We start from the raw sequence: 14110 nt of genomic DNA, 5'->3' as shown, positions 1-14110 counted from the left end.
CGCTCAGCCGTTAGCGCACAGCCCGCCCCCTGCCGCCAAGCCATCGTGGCGGCGGCTCCTGTCCGCTGAGCGGCGCGGGGCAGCCCGGCCTGGCCCCTCAGTACCGACCCGACGTCGGTCCGCTGTTAACGCAGTGTGGGCTGAAAGCAAGGCGTGCGGGTGCGGCGTAGGGCCAGCTCGATTTATGGCAAATCTGCTTATGGATCTGGAAAGGTCGGCTGAACACAGTCCTGCAAAGTGCAGAAAATACACAGCTGTGCTTTCTGTTTTGACAAAGGAATCTGAGAATAGGTTTCAGGATTGTGGAAAAAATCCCACATTTGGGTTTCTTTGTGCCTCCGTTTTCCTCCCAGTGCCAGAAGGAGGCCTACAGGAAAGCCGGGGAGGGACTGTTTAGAAGAGCAGGTAGTGATGGGATGAGGAAAAATGGCCTTAAAGTTAAAGAGAGGCGATTTAGAATAGATATTAGGAATCAATTCTTTACTGTGAGGGAGGTGAGACACCGGAACAGGTTGCCCAGCAATGCTGTGGATGCCCCCTCACTGGAAGCATTCAAGGCCGGGCTGGATGGGGCTGTGAGCAACCTGGTCTGGAGGGAGGTGTCCCTGCCTGTAGCAAAGGGTTGGAACTAAGTGATCTTAAAGGTTCCTTACCACGCAAACCATACTGCGACTGAGGATAACTTCCTGGTCCAGGCACTAGACACACCAACCTAAAGTGAAGCCTTACTGGACCTGGTGCTCACCAACGTAGAGGAGAGCATTAGAGAGGTTAAGATTGGAGGCAGCCAGGGCTGTAATGGTCGAGCCCTGGTGGAGTTTGTGATTTTGAAGAATGCAGGCAAAAAGTAGAGCCAGGACCCTGAACTTCAGGAGAGCAAAAGTCCAGCTCAAGGTCAAGGAATTGCTGGACTGGATCTCCTGGGTAACTGTCCATAAGGGCTTAGGGACAGAATAGAGCTGGCAGCTCTTTAAGGAGTGAACTGGGCTTGTTTAGCACTGGAGAGACTTCACTGTGGCCTTCCAATATTTGAAGGGTGTGCATAAACAGGAAGGGGAAGGACTGTTTACATGGGTGGATGGTGATAGGACAAAGAGGAGTGGTTTTAAACTGAGACTTTTTAAAGGGGAGATTTAGGCTAAATACTAGGAGGAAGCTTTTCACCCAGAGGGTGGTGCTGCACTGGAAGAGATTGCCCAGAGGAGCTTGGATGCCCCGGTCCTGGAGGCATTCAGGGCGGGATGTGGTTCTGGGCAGCCTGATCTGGTGGTTGGCGACCCTGCATATAGCAGCGGGGTTGAAACCAGATGATCATTGTGGTCCTTTTCAACCCAGATCATTCTATGATGTTGTGTTTCTGACATTCTGCAGTGCTATGATTCCACTGATGTAAATACATTACTTGCAAATTTGGAACTGGAATGTCTAGAGTTGTAATTAAAAGACTGACCGTGCTTCTTTACCAGACTCTTACAAGTCCTCTCTTACCAGAGAAACATCCCTCACTTCGCAGACACTCCTTGCTCGTGTCACCTCTTTTTGGCAGTACATTTGTGAACTACTGTTTTCAAGGGTGAAGCACCGGAAGAGAAAAATTCCATCACAAATCTGTGACAAACACCTTGAGAGCTCACTGAGAATGGCAACCACTGCCATCAGACCAGACTGATCTGCTAGTTTCCCAAAAACAAGGTCACGTATCCCACTGGTTTTGTGGTTTTGTTTCTCTCTTTTTTATATGTTTTAATACACCACATTAAAAATTGAAGTGAGATTTGTTACTTCAAATGCCTTATGGTATTGTGTATTTAATGAGGGCTGCTCTGAAAGTAATGCCTCCTATTTTATGCTGTTGGCCCACAACACCAGAGGCAGATGTTGGTGGTGTGGCAGTAGAGGTTGAACCTTGCCACCAATACCCCATTATGTTTTGTTGCTGTGTGACGCGTGGCAGCAGAGGGGCAATCGGACGGCACGGTATCTGACATGGAAGTGCGGATGAAGCAAAAGTATGGAACTGAACTCCTCCGTGCAGAAAAATGGCACCCACTGACGGTCATCGATGCTTGCGGAACGCTTATGGAGACCAGCCCATATGTGAGAGCACAGTGAGGTGGTGGGTGGTGCGTTTTAGCAGTGGCAAGAGAGACAGCGAGGCAACTCCACTGGTGAAGAGATTTACAGGAGCGGCATGCAGGCTCTTGTTCATCGCAGGCAAAAATACTGAGCTAATGGTGGTGGCTGTGTTGAAAAGTAGCATTTTGTAGAACAGTGTTACTGTGCTCCTGGTATTGGCTGTCGTTTCCATGGAAATACATAGGCAGCATCACTTTTGGAGCAGTGGAGTGTGATTACCTGGCACCTGTAAGACGTGGCAGTGAAACCAGCTGACCCATCAGCATGAACAGCGCAGCCTCAAGGTACGCTCATACTTGCTACCAGGAGCCAACAAATCCTCCTCTCACCTCGGTAGCTGCTTTCTGTGTGAAAGACGAGGACAGTTTGGGACTGCTGGGCAAATGAAATCCAAAGACTTCGCTGTGGGGAGGAAATTTTTTAAAATTTATTGATTGATTGATTCTTATTTGGTAGCTGCCATGATTACAAGGATCCCTTCTCAGCCCCCTGGCCATCTGGATTGCTTTCTGCTACACTCTCCTCTCTTCATCCTCTGGTTGTTAAGTACTTCTCCTTACGCTTGAGCAGGAAAGTGAAGACTTGGTCTGTAGGACAGCTTGCAAGCCTCCAAGTTTTGCAAGGATCCAAGTTTTAATGCGAGTCATCTTGCTGACGATGGATGGCTTTGCAGGGGCAGAGAGAAAAGGCTGCAAGCTAGTCCAATGGTGATGTTGACTGCTGCCTTTGAATTCTCGGCACCAGAACTGTCCCAGCTGCCAGAGAGTGGACTGCCAGGTGGGCATCATCTTCCAAAGGCTAGAGGGTTGCGGCAGAAGGAAACAGAGCTGAGATGGAATCGACCGACCTGCAGAGACCCGCCAGCATCCCCTCCAGACCATGCCAGCCCTACCTGTTGCTCTTCCATGTCTGCCATGAAGTATAGTCTTGTTTTGCACACAGATGGGGTAGTGGCCTGGAAAGACCTTGAAGAAAAGCCATGGTCCTTAGGAGCGATGCTTAAAGATCCGGTATGGCCTTCAGTGGAACTGCATGCTGTTGCTGACTGTCCAGTCAACCAATGGATCTGTATCCCCATGCAAGGGAATGGCTCTGTAATCCAAATCTTAATCAGTCAGGTTGACAAGGACAGCTTACACAGCAGGGCCAGCAGCACAGTGCTGCAAGCCAGCTCCGTCGTGGTTTTGCCTGCCGCCTTTGACATCTGTGGATTGTTCCAGTTGCCACAGAATGGACTGCTGGGTGGGAGTCATATCTCAAAGGCTGGAGGGCTGCAAAAGAAGGAAAGAAGCAGATATGAAACCTCCCAAGCTGCATAGAGCCACCAGCATCCCCTCTGGACCATGCCAGCCCCACCCATGGCTTTTCCTGGCCAGAAGGAACACGTGAGACTGAGGGATCAGCTGGAAGCCACTGCTCAGGAGTGCCCCATCTGCCCCAGGAATGTTCTTCTGCCCCTGCAGCATTTCTTTACGGGAGGCCAAGGCACAGCTGCACGCTGCCCAGGCTCTGCCCCTGCACCCAGCCCCAGCACACGCAGCATTTGCCCTCACTCACCTCTGCAGATTACATTCAGCTTTTCCAGACTTTGTTCCCTGGAGTGTTGCATAGCCAGCCCTAGGGAAAGAGCTCTCATCAGACCCCCACTTCCAAACACGCTGCCAGGAGCACAGACTGCAGCTCCGCCAGCCCTGCTTCTTCCCCTCCCTTCCCGCAGGCAGGGACAATGCCCAAGAGCGGACCTGAGCAAGGCCCCCATCGGGGCTACTAGCATGGGCAAGGTGTATCTGGGGGCTGCAGGGCTGCACCTGGCTGTCAGGGCAGGGCCCAAAGAGGGACCCAGGGTTGGGCTCACCAATGAATTCCACAGCCTCATATCGCAAAGAGGCCTGAGAATTTTCCAGGTATGGCAGATTCTGCCAAAGGTATTCATCCACTGTCTGCCTGTTCTGCTGCAGCTGGAGAAGAACACAAACAAACATAGGGCTTGCAGACTCTCTGCAGCTGCTGGTGCAGTTCCTTCTGCCAGCATCCCCTTTACCAGCAAAGGGGTGGGGGCTGTGTGGTTGTCCTTACCAAACACTCCTTGATCTCCATTTTTTTCTTCCTCTTTGCCAGGTGCTTGAGCTCCTTCCACTTCAGGAACTTTGCACAAGCTATGAGGGTTTCTGCAGAGGCCTACCGAGAAACAGATGTTGGGAGATGGCACCACAGACACAAATCCCAAGAGCTAGTAATGCTTGCTGCCCTCGCACTCAATTCCCAGATCACCCCTGGATGGTCAGCACACCCTTGCCTGCACAGTGGTCATTTCTGAAATTCATACCTCTGCAACGCTCGGGGTCTCATCACTCATCCGAAATAGCAGAGGGAGCAAGCTGCAGCGCACGGTCTTATACAAGTCTCTCTTTTGACACCACGCCACAGCATTGATCACATCTTTGAAGAGGCAGATAGAATGCTCTCGAACTTCACTTGACACCTGAGGGAGGAGAACAGAAGCACCTCAGCAACACTCTCACTGCCCATGGTGAGCACAAGCCTAGGCATGGCTGATGTGAAGGGAGGAGCTTTGGAGTCACATACTGCACAAAAGCACAGTGTGGTTTTGCAAAGCAATGCAGCAGGTTTCCAGTAGAGGGTGCCTGTGCCTCAGAGTGCTCCCCCAGCCACCCCACCAGCTCAAAGCAGAGCTCCCTGGGCACCAGGACGAGGGGGACACAGGGCTGGCCCTTGGCAATGCCCCCGGGGCACACGCTGCCTGTTTGGTTTCCATCTCCCTGCTACAGGACTTGGGGAGAATGCGTGACACTGGTAGCAAAGGAAGCACTCAGCAGTCCCCAAGTCACCCTTGGCAGAAGATGCTTTGCACAGGAGCTAGGCTGGGCCCCAGCACAGGGGCCTCAAACCACTTCCAACAATCAAGCTGACAGGGAGAAGGCTGGCTGGGCTACAGACCCCGGCAGATATCCCACAAGGGTCCAGAGGAGCAAAGACAGAAGGCTGAGCATGCATGCGCAGAGCTCAGCCTCTCGCAGCTGACTTACATGATTGAAAAGAGGCAGGAGCTTCTCAGCCAGATTTACAGCAATGGGAGTGGCCTCACTCTTGCCCAGATGAGTCATCACATTTCTGAAGATAGTCAGCACCTTCAGAGCAATGGGCGTGTTGCCATACCGCAGGGTCTTCATGACGTCTGGCAGCACATCCCTTATTCTTCTTGCCTGTACAGAACACATAGTTTATTCTGAATCAAGAGGGCAATGGCCACCCTGGCCTGAGAGCTCTGATAACAGAGCACTGCACGCATGCCTTGCTTGCTGGCAGCTGCCACTGGAACGGAGGGCAGGAGAGCAAGGAATCCGTTTCCTCTGCTCAGCCACCCCCTTTTCCAACAGGCCCCCAGGTAACCCATCTGGAAAGCTCCTGGAAAGCTCCCCAGGCCCCACCACGGCCATCACCCCAACTCCTGAGTCTCAGGCAAGGCCAAGGCACAATGTTGCCCACCATCCAGCACCAGGCTGCCAACAGGAGGGCTTCATTTGACTAGGTCCTGCTCACCGTCTCAGGTCTCTCGGACAGCAGGACAAGGCCACTGAGCACCAGACAGAGAAGCGGCAGGCTTTCAATCTTGAGAAGCCCCTGGAGCAGCACTGGGTTACACAGCTTTTGCAGGTTCTCTTCAGTGGGATGCATGACCTGAAACAAAGCAGCAGTGAGAGCCAGGCAAAGGCAGCAGGACTCCCTGCACCCTGCAGCCCCTGGCTCCTCTGGCAACTCAGGGCAAGGCACTGGGGACGCACAGCTTGGTCTGGGGCAGCAGTGGTTTTGGAGGGCCCCACGGTCCCTCTTTGCCCCAGACACAGGATGGCTCTTGGGCCTTCTCCTCCTGCCCTCTGACCCCCTTCTTGCTCTCACACCTTTGAGGAGCGATTGACCAGCAGGAGCTGGCACAAAAATGGCACCAGACGTGGGTGGCCACGAGCTATTCCTCTCCCCAGCCCTGCAGCCTGCTTAGCCAGTGTGGAGGCCATGGCTTCATCTCTGCCACTGCCATAGCCCTGACTGCCTCTGCACAATCCCAGCACTCCAGTCTGGGGAGCAAGGCAGGGGCAGCGGGAAGTGGGCACAGAGAGCCCTGAAGGAGAGCACAGTGCCATGTCTGGTAACTCACAGTCAGGCAAAGTAGGCCCAACTCCGCTGTGGTGATGTTAAAGATCCCACACAGCTCTCTGTCCTGGAGAATGCTGCACAGTTCGTCCAGGATCCACTCTGAATTTTCTGGCAGGGTAAGTATTCTCTTCCAGATGTCCAGGGTAGCGCTGCAAAGATAGAGCAATGCTGTGTCAACAGGGCTGCCTCCACCACAGCATCATGGCTCAGGGAGGCCCAGCAGACCCCAGGCTGTGCTGCAGCCCTGGCCATGCCACCCTGCAAGCTTGGGGAGGCCTGGGGACCCGGCCTGGACAAGCAGGAGGGGCTGAGGTGGCCTTCCCCGAGGGGCAGGGCAGGAGCTTGATGGGGGCTCTGGGCTGCCATGGTCAGCGTTGGCTGCTGCAGCCCTGAGTGGTCCACCAGCACTGGAAAGCACAGTGGGATGGAGCGCCTCCTCCTCAGGGGTGTCCTGCAGCCCTCCTTGGCTCTGGCAGCAGGAGCGTCTCTGAGCCCTGCTCTTCTCGTGGAACAAACATGCGGGGCTGTCAAGGCTGGTACCTTTCACACTGGGGAAGGTCGATCAGTATGCTCCTCAGCACATCCCTGGGAAATTCGATGGTCAGCACATCTACCACTGAGAAGAAGGTCTGCTGATGGGATGCACTCTTCCTTCCCAGGTTTCTCTGGACAGACCTCAAAATCTCTGGCACCTGGTGGGAGGACAGAAGGAGAATGCTGCTGCTGCTGTACTGCAGCCATTTGCCATTCTGCTACTGTTATTAATGCCCATCCCATAGGTCTTTGCTGCCTTAAAATGTCCCAGAGCTGTGGAGGGCAGGGCAGGGCAGGGCAGGGCAAGGCAATCCAGCCTCAGAGTGCTCACATCCATCATCCAGGTGGCAGGGTCTCTCAGAACCACACCCAGAATAAAGTTGGCCCACTCCTTGTTTTCAACGCTGCACTCTCCAATGGTCTCAAGGGTCATGCGGACGATGTCTGTCCTCTGTGAAGGCTCTAGGAAGTTTGCAAATAGCTACAGCAAGAGGAAAGGAATGGGGAGATTTTGGTTAGATATTAGAAGGAAATTTTTCACTCATGATGTTGATACACTGGAACAGGTTTCCCAGAGAGGTTGTGGATGCACTATCCCTGCAGGCATTCAAGGCCAGGCTGGATGTGGCTCTGGGCAGCCTAGTCTAGTGGTCTAGTGGTTGGTGACCTTTCACATAGCAACGGGGGGCTGAAACTCTATGATCTTTGAGATCCTTGTCAACCCAGGCCATTCTGTGGTTCCACGATTCTATCAGGGAAGACATGTCAAACTGAGTGAGGGAACAGAATTTTGGAGAATATGCCTTATGAGGGGAGACTGAAGGAACTAGGGCAGTTCAGTCTGGGAAAAAAAGAGGCTGAAGGGAGGCCTTATTTTTCTCTTCCAGTATCTGAAAGGTGCTTACAGCAAGAGCAGGGTTGGTCTCACTGGTGACGGGTGACAGGACCAGGGGAAATGGCCTCAAGTTGTGCTAGCATAAGTTTAGGTTGGATATAAGAAAACCCTTATATCCAACTTACAGAAGGGGTTGTTAAGCACCAAGGGGAATAGGCTCCCCATGGAGGTGGTTGAGTCACCATCTTCGGATGTGTTTAAAAACAGTTTGGATGTGGTGCTAAGGGACATGATTTAGCAGAGGGATGTTTGTTAGGGTAGTAAAGTTAGGTCATGGTTGGACTTGGTGATCTTTAAAGTCTTTTCCAGAGTGATTCTGTGTTTCTAACACGGCATGAGGTGGGAGGACCAGAGGAAAAGGAAGGATGAAGACCCTTGCTTCAGGGTAAATGCATGCCGACATCTTGTCTCTCAGCTGTGCCCAAGCTTGTGTTACAGGTACTCCTGAGCCGTAGGCTGCTCTGGGATGCAGGGAAGGGGAGACAGCCTGGCTGGAAAGTTCCTGGCTCCTTACCTCCTGCCAGGAATTGCTGGTGATGAAACTGCTGAGCTTCCAGAGCCGTTCCATGGCCCTTGCCTGCACAGTTTTGTTCTGGGCACTGGCGAAGCGTGACAGCACCTGTGAGGAGAGAAGCTGCTGATGCCCACTCCAGCAGAAGCAGTATTGCTGAACTCCTGCCTGGAATCATAGCATCCATCCAGGCTTCCCATGGGCTGAAGCCAAGCCATTCCTGGGACTACTGCTGCTGAGGTCCCTTGCAGGCTTCTGCTACTGCCCATGTTGTTCCTATGCAGAGGGCGGTTACTCTATCAAAGAGGACTCTGGGGGCAGAGATGTGCAAGAGACAGACCTCCAAGATATTCCACAGCTCCTTACTGCTGGAGGTACGACTGTTGACCAGCAAGATCTGCAGCATGTTGTCCATAGCATGTATGGTCTGTAAGGAGAACAACAGATTGTGAAAGTCTTTCAGACGTCCCTGTCTGTCACCCCAAGGAAAGTGCTGTGAACCCCTCTGACTACACAGGAAGGACACCCACAGATGCACGCACAGCCTGGGAGAGAGAGGCCCCGTGGCCGTAAAGCTGCTGTGAGCAGACCGGGCTGTGAGCATTGGGTGTTGCCAGGCCCATGGCAAGAGTGAGAGGGAAGGGGGAGAAGTTGGGAGGTTCTGGGGGAGTAGAGCCAAGAGGCTGGCTGCAAGGTTCATTAGTAATCTCTGTATATGAATAATCCCAGAGGCGTGGGATCTCCAGTAGTTCACCGGGTACATACATGATTGTAGAGGTGAATGTCCAAGACCTCTTTCGGTGGAAGGTAGAAGATGGCTTTGAAGCACGCATTTAGAAGAGATCTTATTTCATCCTGCGCAATTGCCTTCACTCTGCTGCAAACAGAGAGACTGTGTGTTGGGAGCAGTGCCTGGATGCCGAGACAGGGGTGGAACAGGTCCTCCCCTGGGCAGGGCTTCCTGGGAGGAATGTGGAGCCCTGCTGGGAGGCACCTCCTCCACGGGGCTGGCCCTGGCCGGAGGACAGTCCTGACGCCTCCTGCTTTGGGGCAAAAGCCGAGATTGTGCAGGGAGCTTCAGGGCTTCCTCCAACGTCTGGGGAAGCGCAGGGCAGGGGAGAGCTGAGGGCCTCCCTGCCCACATGGGGGATGCCTCCTGGCTCGGGTCAGGGCTGCCAGGATCGTGCCCTGGGGATGTGGTGGCAAAACCAGGGGTGGGGCTGGTACCTCATGTCGGCAATCGCAACCATGGCTTGGTACCGCACCTCTGTGCACAGCTGATCCATTGGCTCATTCTCCAGCAGCTCCTGCAGAGGAGAAATGGGATAGGACCTCACGCTGGTCAACAGGGCCACAGGAGCCCCAGTGCCCCCCACCAAGCACCAGAACGCAGAGGCACCCTGCGTCCCACTGTTGAGATCTCAGTGATACCCACAGTCCCCCTGCCCGCCCCTGCCTCTCAGGGTGCCAGTCCCTGGGTGGACTTCTCCCCACCCACAACCCCCACTAATGTCTTTCACCTTTATTTCTTCTGCCAAGTTTTGTTTGCGGCAGAAAGTAGCGAAGCTCTTATAGAAATCTTTGTTATTGCTGCTTCTGCAAAGGGTGCACATGGTGCAGATGCTCTCCAGGAATGCGATCTTTAGCATCTCCTGGTGACGACAGAGAGACAAGGACGGAGTGTGAGCTGGGAGAGCTGTGTCCAGGAGGCCCAGAGCATTGCTGGGTTTGGAGCAGTGTGGGACACCTGGAGGGCAGCACTGTCCAGCCAGCATCCCTCCTGCAGCCAGAGGGACCATCAGGGGATGCAGGCACAGCCGAAAGTTTACCTTTTCTGTATTCTGGACGTAGCAGACTATAACATCCATGGCATCCTCCTCTTCAGGGAGAGACAGGCTTTCAGCATCTAACCAAGGAAGAGAGTGAGCAGTGCTGTAGAGGGGCAGAGGAAGGAGCTCTGCCCTCTCCAGCCCTGGGCCCGCTCCCCTGGCGCAGCCTGCCCGTGCCTGTCAGGACAAGGGGGCACTCATTGCCCCAGCCGTGCCCACCCCGCTGGGGACCCTCACTCACCACTATGGAATGACTGCACCTCAGTCCATTCGTAGGGCTCCGGTGGAGGTCTGCTCTCCTCAGGAGCTCCACTCTCGGCCCAGGCCACCCTGGGGCGGCTGGGGGGTCTCTCCTCCATCCCGTGGGATGAGGGCTGAGGGTGGGGAGGGGGCAGCCGTGGGACTGCCAAGGGTAGAGTGAAACGACGTGGGCTGCGCTCGGGGGCTCCTCGCCAGACCCGCACACTCCTGCCCTGTCGCCTCGCTGTCCTGCCGGACACTGCGGGGCCGCCGTGTCGGTGCCGGCTATGCCTGGGTGTCACAGGAACGGGTCACAAAGGGCCCCACTGTGACCCGCTGCCCCGCCCGGGTGGGGCTGGTTCCGGGCCCCCGGTTGCAATGGCGTAGACCAGACTCCCCAGGGGGAGGGGATGTGTGCGCCTGCTTATCGAGAAAGCTTTGGAAGTGGGCCTGAGAGCAGCTGGACTGCCCAGGCTTTCCTGTTTCTACTGAGGCCAGAGATGGCTGCAGCAGGACAGAGGAGGAAGACGAAGACTTGCTGTCTTCACTAAGCAGCTGTTCTGCTCACAGGCTTGTGAGCTCCAAGGCAGGAATGGGGGAGCTTGGGATGAGAGCGTTCACAAAGTGAGGTGGGATTGAACTGGGGAATGCACGTGGTAGACTTGTCTGTGCTCAGGCAACCGAGGCTTTGTTTGGTACATTTGCTTCAAGCTTTGTCTTCATGAGCTCATCAAGTGAGGCTGATGGTACAAAGCCCCAGAGCCCCTCGCTCAGTTTGCAGGCTGCCCCTCCATGGCTGCTGCTCACCTCTGTAGAGCCAATGGTGGCCTGAATGCGGGTAGTGGAAAGAGAGGTGTGTGGGGGAGGAGGATGGAGGCGGCGGCAACCTCCAAGGGTGACCGAGAAGGCAAGGTCCAGCCACAGCTTCTTGAGGGCCACTCAGAAATCCCACATCCTCCCGGGGATGAGGAGTGCTTACACGGAGTCTGTGGACGGAGGGCGGCAGAGAAGGAAGGGAGCAGGGAGACAGGGATAGAGAGAGGGTGGTAGGAAGGGTGGGGGTCGGGAAGGAAAGGAAGAAGGGAAAGCTTTGACCAAAATCTTTTTAGGAAAGCTTAGAACTGCACGTCGAACTATTTTAAACAGATGGCTATGCTGAATATTCAGAGAGTGATAAAGCAGTTTGAGTTGGAAGGGACCTTTGGAGGTCGGATAGCCCAACTCCCCTGCAGTGAACGGGGACATCTACGGGGACATCAAATTGTTCAGAGCTGGATCCAGCCTGGCCTTGAGAGTCTCCAAGAACAGGGCATCCACCGTTTGGGAACTTGCCAGGAACAAATGGGTGTGTAACTCACATCAAAGGAAAAAATCCCACTCATGCATGCATGCAGCAAATATTCCAGTAAGTTTGTCTTTAGTTCCAGGATCCATCTCTTTTACAGGATTAGTTCTACGATGTCATTGCACTTTCAGTTTTTATATTACCATTTCCGTGTAGTATGTCACCCACCATAATGCCTAGATAAGTTATTGCTTGTTTTAGTCAGCAGCCAAGAGTACTCACTGAAGCCAACAACAGAAAAAAAAAAAAAACAACCCAGCAACTTCCTAATAGCAAACAAGAAATGTCATTATGTTGAAAGTTGTATTCAGTGTTCAGTTGCATCAAGTGTTTGTACTAATAACATGAACCACAAATAAATTAATTTCAGAGAGAATCTGCTTCAAGGCTTGTTTTTCCCTACATCTTGTCCAAAATAGTACTCTTACAAATGTTCTTTAGTTTGCACATGACCTTTAACACCGCTGTGCTGGCCTCCCAGGATCAGGTTTTTTTAAAAAAACAGGTGCCTGAAGCTTGATTTTTACATCTGTGTCTATGCCGCTGGATTGATGGCTTGATTTTACAAAAGCCTGGAACATCAGGCAATTCCCACTGATTTCATCATGGAGTTGGATGGTGCAAATCAATACTGTCAGGTTCCCAAATACCTTGCTGAGTCGGGGCCCTAGTGGCTCTGGGAGTGTTTTATCATGGTGACCAATTATTTTCACTTGTGACTGCACAATATACGTGAGGTTTTGTTGCTATTGTACTGCGTGGTCTAATCTTGTGCTTTCAGTATGTTGTGGTTTTATGATTTTTGATACCAGTATTCCACATCATGACATCATGTAGTGCACCGGGAGTTAAGGAGTTAACGCTGCAGCTCTGTGAATAGTTCACAGTTCCAGGTATGCCTGTCTCAGTAGAATAATGTTGTACGTTAAACTTTATTTTTTTTTATAAACTTTGATCAAGGAACTGGAGCACCACCCCTACAAAGACAGGCTGAGGGAGCTGGGCTTGTTCAGCCTGGAGAAAGGAAGGCTGCGGGGTGACCTCATTGCAGCCTTTCAGTACCTAAAGGGAGCCTACAGAGGGGAGGGGAATCAACTCTTTGAAAGGGTTGGTCAGTGCAATGGTTTTAAGTTGAGAGAGGGAAGATTTAGGTTGGATGTCAGGGGGAAATTCTTTATAGAGGGAGTGCTGAGGTGCTGGAACAGGCTGCCCAGAGAGGTTGTGGATGCCCCGACCCTGGAGGTGTTGAAGGCCAGGTTGGATGGGACCCATGGCAGCCTGGTCTAGTATTAAATGTGGAGGTTGGTGGCCTTGCATGGGGCAGGGGGGATGGAAATTCATGATCCTTGAGGTCCCTTCCAATCCCGGCCATTCTGTGATTCTGTGATTGTGCTCCTCCTGAGGGTACTTGGCATGGAACAGGAACAAGGAACAGAAATCACTCTGGAACAGGTTCATGTCCTTAATGTTCCTAAAATGCAGTTTTCACTAACTTGTACGTAGCAAAATTCTAATTTCTCAACAACTGGAATGAGCTGTATATGAAGTGATGAATTATAAGTGAAACGGTAAGGACAATAAAAACAAATGCAGTCTTATAAATGTATTTCAGCCTTTGGAGTTAGCATTATTTGCTATTGTGAAAAACATTTACAATCACGGCAGTCAAAATTGTACCCTCAGAGCAAGATCACCAATGGCCGTACCTCTGCAAATGATTCCTCATTTTCTGTAGATCTCACCATACACTGCCTTTTTGGATTTTCAGTTCTATTGCCAGTTCAATACCTGCTCTCTGTTACTCAACTGCCAAGTGTTAGTGGAGAACTTAGTTAACTGTTGTCTGGTCAATCATTTATGCATCATAAATTGCACTATTCCGATTAAGCAAATGGAAATAATCACACACAGTTTTCCTGCTTTTCATGAAAAAATTCAGACAGAAATTTCCTGTTCCCAACGAGTTCTCCCGCGTTCTGTCACAAACAAATAGGCACAAATAAAAGACAGCTTTCTCCTTGCAGAATCTTCAAATATACAGACAAGCTTGAACAATATAATCTTCAGTGTCCCTCAAAATTAGAAGACCAGCTAATTAACCACAACATTTAAGTTTTTGATAGTAAAGATACAAGCAAATAGAAGTTTGATTCCATATCCCCATTCTTTACTGTGGATAGTTTTTTAGTATTTCCAAGCCTGAATAATTTTAATTGAATCTATTCTTGGGACCCAAATTAATAATAATAATTACAGCAAATCAAGGTATTTAATATTCATTTAGAAGGCAGAAAATCTTTGACGCGAAGAGATAGGATAAAATTGCTTTTCTCCTTCCGCTAGACATTAAGTAATGCCTTCCTTCTCTCTTGAAGTACAGAAACGGAGGAATATCAAGTCAAATGTGTCTTAGAACAAAATGAAACTGAAGAAACTTTCTTCCTTCA

General features: G+C 51.8%; 1 protein-coding gene across 3 annotated transcripts; it reads right to left on the bottom strand.

Moving 5' to 3' along the window:
• Positions 1-2574: 2574 nt before the first annotated feature.
• Positions 2575-10582, bottom strand: LOC149912892 (uncharacterized). 3 transcript variants are annotated; one of them, XR_016461595.1, is made up of 18 exons: positions 10320-10581; positions 10079-10155; positions 9770-9901; positions 9477-9556; positions 9015-9126; positions 8590-8676; positions 8253-8357; positions 7175-7324; positions 6850-7001; positions 6311-6458; positions 5698-5835; positions 5184-5360; positions 4463-4618; positions 4213-4314; positions 3992-4094; positions 3694-3753; positions 3029-3407; positions 2575-2934 (listed from the first exon to the last, which is right to left on the bottom strand). XR_016461595.1 is itself a non-coding variant. In XM_090131281.1 (17 exons), exons 1-17 carry the CDS (start codon positions 10435-10437, stop codon positions 3247-3249), a joined length of 2058 nt encoding a protein of 685 aa, XP_089987407.1. In that variant the 5' UTR covers positions 10438-10581; the 3' UTR covers positions 2575-3246. The 3 variants fall into 3 exon arrangements, 2 of the variants coding, with proteins under 2 accessions (XP_089987407.1, XP_089987406.1); XM_090131281.1 differs by having other exon boundaries at positions 2575-3407; XM_090131280.1 differs by lacking the exon at positions 2575-2934 and having other exon boundaries at positions 3295-3407; positions 3694-4094; positions 10320-10582.
• Positions 10583-14110: the final 3528 nt, after the last annotated feature.

Source organism: Phasianus colchicus, chromosome Z (genome assembly GCF_987193195.1).
Source record: "Phasianus colchicus chromosome Z, bPhaCol1.hap1.1, whole genome shotgun sequence".
Classification (NCBI taxonomy): domain Eukaryota; kingdom Metazoa; phylum Chordata; class Aves; order Galliformes; family Phasianidae; genus Phasianus; species Phasianus colchicus.
This window is presented reverse-complemented; position numbering and strand designations above follow the sequence as displayed.

Bases quoted from the DNA above. Each gene is read 5' to 3' on its own strand.
- LOC149912892 (XM_090131280.1), bottom strand. From the start codon at position 10,437: ATGGAGGAGAGACCCCCCAGCCGCCCCAGGGTGGCCTGGGCCGAGAGT. The intron at 8,677-9,014 runs GTATGTACCCGG...TTCTCCTTACAG, and splicing joins ACATTCACCTCTACAATCAT to ACCATACATGCTATGGACAA. The intron at 3,408-3,693 runs GTGAGTGAGGGC...CTTCTTTTGCAG, and splicing joins GCTGAATGTAATCTGCAGAG to CCCTCCAGCCTTTGAGATAT.